At 39.0% G+C, this 15,448-nt stretch overlaps 2 protein-coding genes across 2 annotated transcripts in view; one reads left to right on the plus strand and one right to left on the minus strand.

Annotated features, from left to right (window-relative positions):
- LOC126585982 (uncharacterized) overlaps positions 1–15,448 on the plus strand; it is a 96,957-nt gene that overhangs the window by 44,068 nt on the left and 37,441 nt on the right. The gene's annotated exons all lie outside the window — the stretch shown is intronic.
- Positions 115–6,655, minus strand: LOC126585973 (translation initiation factor IF-2, chloroplastic-like). Its single transcript, XM_050250613.1, has 12 exons — positions 4,606–6,655; positions 4,424–4,456; positions 4,110–4,223; positions 3,782–3,931; positions 3,547–3,645; positions 3,389–3,451; positions 3,155–3,310; positions 2,970–3,035; positions 1,868–2,104; positions 1,473–1,748; positions 1,160–1,348; positions 115–623 (listed from the first exon to the last, which is right to left on the minus strand). The coding sequence occupies exons 1-12, from the start codon at positions 6,139–6,141 to the stop codon at positions 456–458; spliced, it is 3,087 nt and encodes a 1,028-aa protein (XP_050106570.1). The 5' UTR covers positions 6,142–6,655; the 3' UTR covers positions 115–455.

The raw sequence follows: 15,448 nt of genomic DNA on the forward strand, positions 1-15,448 counted from the left end.
AGTCACAATACACTACAAGGGAAATTTTGTATAACGGAAGGGTGCACGATGACATTTTCAAAGTAGATCCATTGACCTGAAAGTGCGATGAGATGCTGCATCAAGGCCAGAGCATCACAAAGAATTTTGTAACTTTTGATTGTAACTTTAACGTTATGTGTTACAAGTGCCCTTCTTCCCCAAATTGGAACTGTAAGGAATTTGATGAATGTCCCTCTCCCCTCTCTTTACAAAACAAGCTCAAATCTACATTGTATGAATTATATACAGTGCAATACCATACAACACAAGGGTACATTCATCTTTGCATTAGATCCTTCGCACCTCACACTCAAATTAAATGCACGTGCGGGTACTGACCGATGTAAACCTGTCGAGGCACTGATCATAGAGGTATGCCGGATTGAGGGTGAACGTATTTTGCTTCCATCAAAACATGCGCAAAAGCAGATTCTTCAATCTTGCACCTTTCTTCCTGTTCCTTCCACTGCAGCTGCCATTGAAGCAGATGCCTCTTCAAGTGTCCGCTTCTTTTGAACTGTGTTGAAGAACTCAAGAGTATCTCCCTCCTCCCACTCGTCGTAGTCTTCCACTCCAATTCCACACTCTAGTCCAGCATTTACCTAGCCAAGAGGAGAAATTGCAGCTTATTGCAAACAGAAGACATTAAAGCATATGCCAATGCCAAAAGAATTCTGAACACGGGGTCACCACGAAAACTTCGAGTCAATTTCAAGGAACGCCAGAAACAAAATTATAAAAATAAGATAGAAAATCCTCTGCCAAAGCTGAAGATGTTACTGAGTACGTACTTTGATCGAAATTAATTATTAGTTTTCGGGTATTCACTAACTTGTACAATATATAGTATCATGAACTAAACCTTTTATGCCACAATGAAAATGCGGACACACCTACAAAGCATGAACACAACTTAAGGCATAGCCCATAGGTTTTATCATTCAGCTATTTGTGCAAGAGACAAATACTTTGCAATCCAGGCTGACAGCAGATCCGGAGGTATGCAACATGCGCTAGGTTGTGACTTTTTAAGGTAAATCTATTTTACAGTTCCCATGCACTTGGTTGCTCCCCTTTTTGCAATTTTCTATAATTTGACAAAAAGCCCCATACAATTAAAGTAAACTATAAAAAATACCTCTTTCACAACTTCCTTGACCCGTTTCAATGAATCAAGAAGGCCAACATGTACTACTTTTCGCCTTCGAATGACCTCAATGCCACAGCCTTTAGCAACTTTTCCCTCATTTATCATGCATCCAGCAACACGACCACTACCAGAGCTGAATATGGCTCGGACTTCTGCTGATCCAATTGTTACTCGTTCCTGTCGATACACAAGTGATAATGTCAATTGCAAATCTCAGTCTGAAATCTCCAACAACTTTACGCCCCTAAACTTCAATGCCTTCTTAAAACCAAAGAGATCAGGTGCTTAAGTTAATTGATACCTCAACAGGCTCTAGAAGTCCTTCCATTGCATTTCGTACATCATCAATAAGTTCATATATAACTCTATATAAGCGAATCTCAACCCCTTTGTTATCACCATAGCTTTTTACAGATCCTGGTACTTTGACATTGAATCCAAAAATTATGGCTTTGCTAGCAGCAGCAAGATCAACATCACTGGTGCTTACATCGCCTGTTGATTCCAAGAGAAACTTCAAGGTGACATTATCTTGTGGAAGCACCTGCAGGGCTTGTCTGACAGCCTCGATGGATCCCTAAACATTGACACGTGAATTATTATATAACAACACTATCGTTTAAATAAATACTGATTACCAAAGGACCAGTTACCAAACTAATTATTGACTGATGACAGTTAATTCAATATGCATACCTGAAGATCAACCTTCAGAATAATATTTAGCTGGTGCAAGTCTAGTCCAGACAGCTTTCCTGCTGAGACTGCAGAAGCTAAGGAAGAAAGAGTAACCCGGCCATCGCCAGCCTTAGCTGATATACGTTCATTTCGCAATGACTCAGCACGCAACTCTGCCCTTTCACGTGCAATATCAAGGGAGCTGACAACTTCAAATTCATCACCAGCAATAGGAACATTATTTAATCCGAGAACCTACAAGTACACACAGAGATTGTCATTCAGGGCACTAAAACAAGTATCATGCAACAATGAGGGCATAATAAAATATCTTTTGAAAAATTCCAGTTATATGTGGAAGCAACTTTTAGACAGTGGATAAAATTGCTGCTTATATAAGCTTTAATGAATAATATGTAGACCTGCTATTAGTGACCAGAGAAAGCAGTACCACATCAAACGTGTTTACAGTGATGTTACAAACATTAACAAGTAGAGACAGCTGTGCTGTTTATCTTGCAGTGGAATCATAACACCAGCAAAATGGCAAGCAGAGGAATAATGAACATGTACCAATACAAACAGTTGCATGTCAAGAGCCATAATGATATACACGAGACTATAACTCAAAAGCAGTCATAGCATCTAGAAAACCAAAATAATAAACATGCACAAATGCAAACAATTGAATGTCAAGAGCCATATTGATTTATGTGAAATTATAACTCAAAAGTTGTCACAGCATCTGGAAAACCCAAATTCCGTATCTGTTGTCTTTATAACGGAAACTAGAAAGGAACCCAGGTTACAGTTGACAATTCAATGTACTTACAAAAACGTTGCTGACTGATTTATCACTTAAATTGCAAACAACTCGCAAAATTTCAATATCTAATTATCTATTTATGTACATCATTTTAAGTATCTTGCAAATGTCACCTTCCATTTCTCCAATTAGAACCCCTACAATGAATTTCTAACAAGTTTTCCCCTATGAAAATTAGACATTTGGATCCACTTGATCCACCAAAACTTTTGAATTAAGCCACTCTTAAAAGAACAGAAAAATAATTATAGAAGATTAAAACAAAAAGTACAAGAAGAAGAATATGAACAAAACCTGAACAGGTATAGAGGGTCCAGCTTCATCGACACGATTTCCACCATCATCAAACAAGGCCCGCACCTAACCATGGCCATTACAAAGAGTCCTTCATGTTAGTCAAAAGGTTGCCATTTGAGCCACATAAAGGTGGACTACATATAAGAAAAAGAGCTCAGATTTCAAAATTGTTATCCACCAACCTTTCCGAATGCTCCTCCACAAACTACTATGTCCCCTTGTTTGAGGGTTCCATTTTGCACTATAAGTGTAACTACAGGTCCTTTAGATTTATGAAGACCGGCCTCAATGACTGAGCCTTTCGCACTTCTATGGGGATTTGCCTTTAAATCTTGCAACTAGAACAATCATGCAAAAGGTTAGCATACAAGGAGGAGAACAGCTAATACGTCAACGTTCATAGACATCTGACTTACCTCTGCAACTAGCATAACAGTTTCCAAAAGCTCATTTATATTCTTCCCTTTAAGAGCACTAATCTGTTCAAACCCACGCAAAAAAAAAAAAGCATTCAGAAAGGGTATAAACCATAAATGAAATATGCAAGCACAACTTCACCACATGAAACACCAACCTGGACCATTGGGACGTCGCCACCCCAGTCCTCTGGCATTAGACCAATAGAAGAAAGCTCTTGCATGACTCGATCTGGATTGGCTCCATCCTTGTCTATCTGATACGTTTAGAATAAATAAAATTGAGATTCAACAAATTGGGATGCCATATGCAATGCAAGAAAAACATCTATTCTTTCCTTTTCTTTATTCAAAGAAAAAGTTAAAAGATAAAACTACCCGTGTTTGATATACCTTATTTATAGCAATTACTATTGGCACTCCAGCAGCTTTAGCATGAGCTATGGCCTCTTTTGTTTGAGGGCGGATTCCATCATCAGCTGCCACTACAATGATAGCAATGTCGGTCACCCTTGTTCCACGAGCTCTCATTGCACCAAATGCCTACAGGAATTAGATATAATAGATATCATCTAAAGGAAATAGAAGTGCAGGCAAGTTAAATAACTTGTATCCAGAAAAATAAACATAAAACAAGGTGCTTAAATGCAGAGAGAGAGAGAGAGAGAGAGAGAGAGAGAGAGAAAGAGTTTTCTATGTATTTACAGGGAACTGATTGTACCTCATGTCCAGGAGTATCAAGGAAAACACATGATTGCAACTTTCCATCAATTGGCACAAGCACCTTATATGCCCCAATTCCTTGTGTAATTCCACCAGCCTCTGAGGCAGCAACCTGTGAATATATACCAGTTTATTAGCACCAATTCCACAAAGCTCCATAGTTTATGTGGACATTCAATATACCATTACCAAACCACTGAATCCAGTTTATAAGTTTACCAAAAATAACGAAGATCCCAAATCATGTACCACTAAGGTCATTGCAAAATAAACTGAAAGAAGAAATTAGAGTATTATACAAGCCCTAATTACCTTGCTCTTCCGGATATGGTCCAACAAGGTTGTCTGCCAAGTGACCAACAGAAAAATATTAGAAATATTGAAGTATAAATCCAAAATATAGAATAGAATAAAATAAACAACAGGAACTACTAAAGAAAAGAGGATGCCAAAAAGTATAGACTAGGAAATAAAAACAAATGAATGCCATTTACCTTGCCATGATCCACATGACCCATTATAGTGAGGACAGGAGGCCTGTCTTGTAGTTTGTCTAGGTCATCTTCATCAAGTAATTCCTTCTTTCTTGCCATTTCTTCCACCTTCACAGGATCAACATCTATAACTTCCACGTCGTACTCTTTACAAATCATCTTTACCATATCTTTGTCCAGAGTTTGAACTCCATCCGGCTTAATTCCCATCGAGTACAGATATCCAAGAATTTCGGATTCAGTTGTAGCCAAATGGAATGCCAAATCGTCTACCAACATACCATCTTCACCCACCTCTAGAATTTCTACTTTAACAGGAGCCGCCTCTTTCGCAGCCTGAAGTCTCGCTGCCTTCCTGCTTGCTTTACTCCACTTCCTCCCTTTCCTTGCTGCTCCAGGAATAGAGACATTGAGTTCCGATGTGTCTTCATCCAGAATATCATCAGCAACCTTCCGCCTCCGTAGTCCAGCTGCATCTTTCTTCCGAAACCCTTCTTTGAACTTTCCAGGGGAAGGGCCCTTTCCTGGTTTTGAAGGAGCTAAAACTGCTTGAGAAATCACAGAATCAACCGACGCCTTTTTGGAAGCAAATTTGTCAATCAAAATTGGTGCCTTCCGTTCTTTAGTTTTTGTGGACAAATCGGTTTCATCAATCACTGAAGACTTTGCAGCGGCCCCCACATCTTTCAACACAACAGGTTTCTTCACCATTGGTGGAAGAGCTGTAGAAGGCTTTGCTTGTAATGTTGGTTGAGGTCTCAAGGGGGGCTGAGGGGTTCTTAAAGGAGCACGGGGTTGAGACTCTACCTGTACCCCTCCTCCTGTTTTTGTTTCCTCTTTCTGAATTGTATTATTAACTCTAGGTGATTCCTTTACAACCTTTTTCACAGTTGAGACCGTGTCTCCTTTACGCCACACACTCTTCAAAGTTTTAGGCTTACTAGTTGCCGCTGAGTCCACTGGTGTAGCATTTCGCAAATTATTACTTGTATTGGATGGTGCAGGTTTATTTACAGAGGCACTATCTTTCTTAGTACCCAGTTCACCCACCCTTGCAGTTTCTAACTTTTCAGCCTTCTCCAAAACCTCTCCAAGCGACTCAATCACCTTATTTCTCTCTTCTTCATCTGAATCCCCGCTAATTCTTGAGGGGTCCCAGTCAGCTGCATCAATACCTAAAAGGGGTTCAGTACTGGACCCCCCTGAGGACTTCAAAACTGGCTTTGGACCGGGCTTAAGTACGAAATCAGCATTGGCATCAGAAACAACTTTAGTTCCTCTATAGTTGTTAGAATCAAGGGACACCTCATTGCCTTGCTCGGCAACAAAATCAGTAGTTGTGACCGAATATTTACACACTGATAACCTTAGACAATGCCATCTCCTACTACCCTTAAAACTTGTCTTAGACAAAGAAACTTTCCTAACAAGCAAGCCGGACCTTTCGGATGAACCCGCAAGTGTAAGACCTCCCCAACTAACAAGGGAAACCAAAGAAGCCATTGTTTCCTGCATGCTTCCTACTAAAACTAGCATGGAGACCCCAGAACATAACCACCCATAAGTATTCTAAACCCTCATCCAAAACCAAAACCCTCTCCAATTCCACACAAAAATGTTAACTTGTACGGCAATTACTACAATTTGAAGCAAATTCAAGATACCCAATACTCCAATTCAACAACTAACAACAAAAGTATAGCTCCCAACACAAAAAATGGAACCCCAAATAAAAAAACACTTTGTAGAGAAAGATAGCAGCTTTACCTCCCTCCAAGAACAATGATTGGAATTCCAGCAATTGGGTTTGTTGGGTTGAGAGAGAAAGTGAGGAGAGAGAGAGGGGGGGTATGTGTGTGTAAACAGGAAGTTGGGAAACAAAGAGGTTGTGGATGTGTAGTTCGGGGGGATAATAAGGTGGGGCAAGGTGGAAAAAGGAATGAAATTGAAGAAATATGTGGCTGCTTCTTTACCTATCTAAATACATTTGTGATAAGACGTTTTCTAATTTCATCTCTCTCTATATCTCCCCCATAATATTTATAGTTTTGCTGCAACTTTGCCTTTGACGGTAAAAAGCATAAAAATATCAAATCAAAGGGGAAGGAAGGGAGGCAGAGTGTGAGTGAGGACGCTGTTCGGCATGTTGTTGGGATTTTGGCACCTTCCTCCATGACGCTGATATTTCAGTACCACACTATACCGGTTGTCCTCTTTTTTGGTTTTTACTTTCTCCTTTTTTTTCCCCTTTACTTCTCACATTTGTTGAATTAATTATTTTTTTTCTTCTAATTCTCAAATATTTTCAATGGTTAGAAAAAATTTCGAACAAAAAAGTACTACGAGGAATTAGTTATTGAACTAACTTTGATTCCAAAAAAAATAATAATAAAAACCTAACTTTGAAGTTTATCCACATGTGATAATTCGTTTCAGTATAAACAACAAATGTAACTTGTGTAATCTATATCTATATATATATATATATATATATATATATATATATATATATAAAGGGAGAAGGCAAAAATGATGAAAATTTTCAAATCAAATAAGAAATTCACAAAAAAAAAAAAAAAAAAAAACCCACTTCCATAACTAACTTTATTTTTATTTTTTAAATATATTATTACTGTTGTAGGCATAATTTACTAAAAAATTATGAAGGCCATATGGAGAGAGGGTGTGGCATATATAGAGAGAAGAGAAATGTGTAATTGTGGGTGTGTGTTATTCTACCCCATTGTGCCTTTATTTATAGTAGTAAGGAAGGTTAATTCCTTACCCTTTAGGATTACAACATTTAATAGGTAATCTACTCCTAATAGGAACATAAGATACATTCTCATATCTACTAAGATTTACATAATCACATTCCTAATCTAATAGGACTGCAACATTCCCCCTTGAGTGTGTAAATACTCAAGTAAATGGCGCATTAGGTCTTCAGCGATGAAGTAAGTACAGTTGATAAAGTCGTCGGCACAATGAGCAAATGCAAGTCTCATATCAACGGAATAATGCATAAAAAGTAGAACTCACAAAACCTCGCTATGGTAAAACCCAAGGTGAGAGAAAAACTCAGAGACTAAGGAGAAAAGTGAAAGGTTGCATTAAGTCAAAACTATACGTCTTTTGGACGCAAGTAGAAGAGCTCACAAGGGTATGATCAGCCCATGATGGGTACCTCGTTAAAACTTAGTTAGGTAGAAAAAACCCAGTGGGAAAAATGCTCCTAATCGTAAGGAAAAAAAGTACATTAAGATCAAGTGAGTATACTTTTGGATACTCTCCCTAAGTTTGACATAACTTCCAAATGAGAACTACAAGCATTGCATATGAATAGTTAGGCATACAAATTCCTCAGACAAGCTTTTGGAAGGTTGACTTCGGCAGTGACGTCGACAAGGTTGTCTGGGATCGGCTTGCATGACTTCAATCTCTTGATGCTTTGCTGATGTAGATATAGACGCAATATGTCTTGGTGTTGACTTCGTTGATGTATCATGGCTTGGTCGGGTTGATACATGCAGCATAATCTTCATGGATCGTTGTCGGGACTCAACAATGGATGAAAACACATCAAGTACTTCGAATATGTTCAACAAGAACTCCTAACCATGTCTCACTTGTGGCGTAGTGAAGTGAGGTGAGTCTTGGAACGATTCAAAGATTTTGCAACTAAAGTCATATAGTGGACCTCCAAGATATTGCGATATCCCTAACGGTAAAGACATAACCATTTGGGGATTTTGCCTTGAGCGGATTTGATAAGCAACCTGCATCAGCATAACAACAAGGCAAGCATCATTTTAATGATCAGGGGGGTTGGATCCGCTCGAGATGCGATGGAATTTTCCCTCGTAGTACCTTCATGGTACGTCTTTAATACCAATTTAGTGGATTCGTGTAGGCGTTGTGCTGTATCTTTACTAAAATCAACACCGAATGAGATATCCTGTCTAAATACAATAAGCTAAGTACAACGAAGCACAAAGTTGAACTTAGATATGGAATTTCGAATTCCATAACCTCTTCAAGGGTCTCATTTGCATATAATGTATGAAAGATCAAAGGTATACTCAAAAGTGACACATTCGGGGTGTAGTTCGACTAGTAGACCAAAATACCATCAGAACAATGCTTCAACTTCAGGTCAAGGCATAAACGAGTTTTCCCAAGATCCTTCATTTCAAATTCCATCTTCAAGTGCTCGGCAATTTTCTCAACTCTTCCGGAGTCTTAGTGAGATTCGTGTCAACGACATAAACTGTAACTCTAGCAATTCGAAATAAGACTTCATAATGTAACACGCAAGGGCATAATTTATCCCTGACTAATCAAATAATCACTTAGACGGGTATACCACATTTATCGGATTGTAAGTGAACACCTTAAACAAGTTAAGATGGTGTTTTGTGATTTGGAACTATTTGAACCAGTCTATGTAATTCTTCGGAAACTTTCATGTAAATCTCCATATCTATATCTCCATGGAGAAATACTAACCACATTTCATAATGCTGCTATCAATCACATGACGTTTGAGAGAAACCTTCCGCCGTAAGGCGTGCATCATATCGCACTATTTCATTCATCTCATAACGCTTCCTTTCCCACTCGTAACACAACGGGGTTACCTTGGGCAGTGTAGGAATGACATGTCCAAAACACACTTTGGTAAGGAATTTGACCTGGGTTGTAATTTCGGTTGTCCAATCAGTTCTACATTGTCACTTAATCAACGGAACACAGTTCAATATCATCGCTTTTCATTTATAACGATAGCTACCATATAAGTGAAACATCATCGATGGTAATCTCATTTCAATTTCATTTAGCTCATCCAAACTAGTATACTGGACCAAGAACTTCAAGTCTCGGGAGTAATCTGGATTAATCTCATGAGATGGAAATGATTTGAGACAGCGATCGAGTTTAGATTCATTATTGTGCCGTGTCTTCCTCTTCTAGGGAAGTGAATCCTATAAACCGAGTGATCTGTCATGCTTGAGGCCAAGACAGATTGATTGGCTAGTCGCCGGTGTATTGGATCGTCCAACAGGGGCGGCACACCCTCCAAGGATGTTGACTCAACATCTGTTAAGTACGGTTGTCCTTGCAAACATGTTTGCAGCTGGTATATGATCTCGTCACTTTAATTAGATCAAATGAATGTGTATGGAGCAACATTTTGAAAGCTAGAATTCATCGCACTTGCTTATCACACTTGTGCGGTATGTGGATCGAAATGAGACATAGTGGGCAACGTCCACGCAAATTCGCGCCGTTTTCCAGGAACTTTGACGTTCTTATCACCCCTAACGACAGGAATACTGTCTCATTAAAATGACAACCCGTAAATGAGCGGTAAAGAAATCGCATGCAAGGGCTCGAAAAGAGCTAGTGTGAAGGATAATCATGATTGACAAAAGATACACATCCTTCTTTGAGGACCCATATTGGTACTTTGCGGCTCTGCAACTTGGCACATGGAATGCACACCTAAATGCGTAAATACGAAAATCGTCAGGTTCGTACCCAGTAACCAACTATAACGTCATATAGGTTGGGTGGCAATAGGCCTCAAAGCGGACCGACATAAATGTATACAAGATTGAATAGCCTTAGGCAGAAACCGAAAACTTGTTACGTTTACCAAAATTCGGGTGATCATTTAAATTGAGCTCTATGATCACTAGGCGAGGCTATTTGGGGTGAACATGAGAATTCGATGTTCAATTATAAACCCAAAATACATACAATACTTTATCGAAAAACCATCGATATAAACTCTCTGGCATTATCTAGTCTCTTGGACCTTAGAGCAACTCCACCCTTGGAGCCCTCCCCCTAGGCAATCCACTATTCAATCCACCCTGTGAACAGTAACTGCCTTAAAGAACAGTAACTGCCTTTTGCATCTCCATCGTTGCACTTGAATAGCCCTGGCAATAGACAATAAAATATTATTAATTTTTTTTTTTACAAAATAATACTAAATAAATTTATTTGTAATTTCGGATAAGATATTTTAAATCGTTCTCGTTGCGCCACGTGTCATTTACCCAAAACGACTATTATTGGTCATAGATTTCGATAAGATTTTTATCCAATGTTATCGTGCCACGTGTCGTTATCTTTTCAGAATCTTTGAGGATAGATTTCGATCGGATTTTAAATCGTTCTCGTTGCGCCACGTGTCATTATCCGAAAAGATAATTATTGGTGATGGATTTCGATAAGATTTTTATCCAATGTCGTCGTGCCACGTGTCGTTATCTTTTCAAAATCTTTTAGGATAGATTTCGATCAGATTTTTAACGAATGACGGCATGCCACGTGGCACTATCTACAACCTAATCATTTCAGAATCCTCCATATAATCTATCATCCATCCTTTTAAATCTCACACCAATTTTCTCAATATCTCTATCATTATTCATAGTTTCTGCTTCCTTCTTCACCAAATCAAAATCTGTATCATTATTCATAGTTTCTACTTACAATGTCTTCTTCTTCAAGCATGATGTGGGAAATCGATCAAGAAAAGGAAAAATTGTTTAATCAATTTGAAGGAATGTTCAATCTCCATATAGCCCAAAATGAGAAGGAAGAGGATGAGGAGCGGAGAATGAGAGATGACGAAGCAAGAATGGCTAGAGACTCACATTCCCGTCGAGTCATCCAAGTTGTGGCACAGATATGCAGGCCCACCCGTTTCAGAAACCTTGATAGAAGCAGGCAACAACGAGGTGTGGAGCTGTTGGATGATTATTTTGTCCATAATAGTGCATTTCCTGATACGTACTTCAGATGTCATTTTAGAATGGAACGGCATTTGTTCAACAAAATCATGATTGCTGTTTGCAACCATGATTCTTACTTTGTGCAAAAGAATGATGCTTGTGGTGCTATAGGTCTCATTCCCGAGCAAAAAATTACTGTTGCGCTGCGGATGCTTGCGTATGGAGCATCTGCAGACCAAGTGGATGAGATAGCGAGGATGGGGAAATCAACCATTCTTGAGTCCCTGATGAGGTTTTGCGAAGCAATCGAATCTATCTACACCGCAAAGTACCTCCGGAAACCAACTCACATGGACTTGGAAAGGCTTCTGAAGAAGGCCGAGATGCGAGGTTTTCCTGGGATGATTGGGAGCATTGATTGTATGCATTGGACGTGGAAAAATTATCCAAGTGCATGGCAAGGCGCTTATGGAGACAGAAAATGAGCAAAAAGTATCATTTTTGAGGTAGTGGCATCTTTTGATACATGGATTTGGCATGCCTTTTTCGGGGTTTCGGGAGCTCAAAATGACCTCAACGTCTTTGCCCAATCCCCAGTGTTCAACGATGTTCTGCAAGGAAAGACACCGAAAGTCAAGTATGAAGTCAATGGACGTATGTACAACTGACACAAAAAAACGTGTCGGCTGACGCGCCCCCACACGCGCATGAGGGGCACGCGCCTGACACAATAAAAACTAAAAAAAAAAGAACGACGCCAGGCATGGCGTCAGCCTGACGTCACACCCATTGGGCTGAAGGGCTGGCAATCCCTCACGGGCCTGGCCCTCGGGCTGCCCAACGCTGGAGCCGAACCCATCGGCCTTCGGGCCCTTTCCTCTCGCCTGTCCCCCGAGCAAGGTCTAATGGTGGACTTGCTCTTAAGGGATAAATAGGGCAGTGAACCATTAATCAACCAGGAGGTTTAGTAGCAATGTGTGTGGACAAACATGTGACCAGTTTGTCGATTCATCAACCAAAACCATAAGTATTTATATGGTCCACATTTTGGTTGGATTAGTCCACATATATTCCTATGAATCCACTTATGAAAAGTGGTGATTTCGTATCTTTGTGAGGGATGATTTAGAATATCAATTTCCCTAATAAGCAGACTTGGCAAAGTGTGCTTGTAGGCACAAGATCCTTACTTCGGGTAAGTAAATGCATCGTAGCATTATTGTTCGACCTAAGTGTCCCAAACGGTCGTGCCAAAACAAGTAAACTGCTCAATCACCCAGCTCTAGGCCGGCCACATGTGGCATGTGCCCCAGTTGGGAGACAGCCTATTGGCCCCAAATCAAAGTTCAGGCTCATTTTTGGAGGTGGTGCAAATGTATTTCACTCTATTTTCTTCAATGATTCATTTATGATCATTGTCATCTCGAATATTCTTAAAACCTCAACGACATGAAGAATTTAAGGTCCCTTAAATGGTAATTTAGTACCATTCAGGAGTGTGCCAATGTTTTTAATCAGGTTGGATAGACCTGAAGTCGTTGTTAGAGATGTGATTTAGGTGTAAAGTTAATGTGCGTAGTACACATTCATCCAGACAACTAACTTTCCCGCATTCTTACCTAATCGCATGTTTAATTGAATCGGTCACATGTATTAAGAAACATGATTCAATTAACTCTTATTCGAGGACAATATCAATAAGATTATCCATAAGTAAAACAAATAGCAAACGTGAATCCAAGAACATGGAAAAAGTGTTTACAAAGTGAATAGTTTACTAAAGGGATTCGGCCAACAAGGCCATCCATGTCAAAATTCGGCTCTTCCAATGGTGTTTGGTGAAGCAAAATTAATCTCACATATTGACTACTAGAATGGTACTCCTCAACAACATTGGTAGGGGCATGAACAGATGCATAACCAACGATCTATTTCATCAAGACAGAAGTAGATTCTGCAGGGTTAAGGCTTGGGAATATTATCCTTTTATTCTTGAAGTTTTACGTCTTAGGTGCCAAGGATCACGTTTTGGGTATGATGCCACACCTTGGCATGCCTTGATTATACCATATGTTTGGGGTAGTAATCAGATCCAAGAATTTGGAAAACTTACGTTTTCTACACTTGCTGTTTCAAGAGTGAGTTAGAAACAAGAAAGGACGAGAAAAATATTATCTAGCCAAAATTCGATCGGATTTATAAAGTTCAGAATTGTACTCATTCATGGACGTAATCATGGTGTGCTTCAGGCAATGTCTTTCATGATTAAACGGTCTGTATGAGTGAACCAAAGAGCCATGGAATCCTCGTTCGAGAGATATTTCCGTTTGTAATGCTTCGGGCATAAGTCTTCAAATGAAGATCATGATAGAGGCTTATTCAACACTTCCTTGCCATTGTTGGCTTCAATGGTTTCCCAGCTTCTTGATAGTCAAGTGGAGATTCACAGCTTGTACCCCACATATGGTGGTTTTTATTAGAAACATCCCAATTAGGAAAAATCAAACTTGTGACAGTTCGACAATCCACTAAATTAGAGGGAACAAAGTTGTGATTGGTACTATGGGAATGAATCATCCATAAGCATCAAAGTTAGAACATTCGAGTTCTAAGACATGGTTTTCATGAAAAACGTTGGGTTTTCATGGGTGTATTGTTTTATGAAAACTTCGGGTTTCAAAGGCACTAAATTTGAAACTTCGGGTTTCAAAGGCATTAAACTTGGGTGTAGTGGATTTGAGGTTCTTAGGGAACTCAAGTGTGAGAGCTTCATTACTACGAAAGTATGTCAACGGTTCAAAGTATAAAAATAAATTATTGAATCGTTAATGTCCAAAAGTGATCTTCAGGTCAATAATTTTGGATTTCTTGTCAAATTAATGGACTGTATGTCACTTTTAATTAATTCAATATATCAGGACCCTTATAGGTCAATCATAGAAGTAAAATAATAATACAAACTTTCAAGCCATATTTTTGGGCTAGATGGCTACAAGCCATACAAAAGAAACACCCTAAAATTGGTTAAGGTTGTGACATTGGGCACCAAAATATTTTTATTATTATTATGGGTGCGGGCTGAAAAAAAAAAAGAGCCAAAAAATGGCTTTAGGCCGGGAAACAAGGGCAGCCCAACAGTCAAAGTGCTGGCTGCTGCTTTAGGCAAAGTCCTGCAACATTATGCTACGGGCTGGGCTCTTGTAAGGTTGTTGCAAGCAGCCCATCAATCTGCACAAACAAGCTTGCAGGCTTGCTGCAGTCACGGGCCAAGAGGAACAGTCCAGCAGCAAAAAGGAGAAGAAACCCAGGTCTAATTGGTTGGGCCGGGTTTGCGGGACAAGCCCAGCACATTCTGGCTTGGTCTGGCACGAGCTAGATTATGAGAAAGCCCAGCGAAAAAGACGTTGGCTCTATTTGTTTGGAAGGGCAGAGGCCCAACAAGTCAAACCCAGGCCTAGGGCCTGATTTGCACACGCAACAAAACCCAAGCAAATCGATGAGGTTAGTTCCCCTTTTTTCTTTTTTTTTTCTCCAGATTTTAGCATTAGGGTTTTCAGAACCCAAAAAATTATGCTTCTATTTTATTTCGTTTCTTTGACTCACAAATTCCACATAGCAAAAATTGCGTAATGCATGAAACAAATATATGAACATATACAATATATATATATATATATATATATATATATATATATATATATATATATATATATATATCGAAAGGAAAATATAAACATAGGGGGTTCATGCATCATGGGGAATGTTTTCATGCTTCTTGGTCATTTCAAATATCTTACTTTATTTTAAGCGTACCTGATTAGCAGAAAACAACAAATGCCTTTGAATTTGTAGATTATCCTTCTCGGAAAGTCGGAATTGCATCTTCAATGCATTGTATTACGTTCAACACAAAAAAATAATAATAAATTGAATCAATAGTATGTAGATCAATTCAATAAAATAATAAATTAATCATAAAAAGAATGATTAAAATGTAATACTCCCCTTATTGAAGATAAACTCTCTTTAGCACAGCATCAAGAGTGTGCTGATAACGTGTTGTAGGCATAATTTACTAAATAATTATGGAGGCC

The sequence above is a fragment of the Malus sylvestris genome, chromosome 10, assembly GCF_916048215.2.
Source record: "Malus sylvestris chromosome 10, drMalSylv7.2, whole genome shotgun sequence".
NCBI classification, from domain to species: Eukaryota; Viridiplantae; Streptophyta; class Magnoliopsida; order Rosales; family Rosaceae; genus Malus; species Malus sylvestris.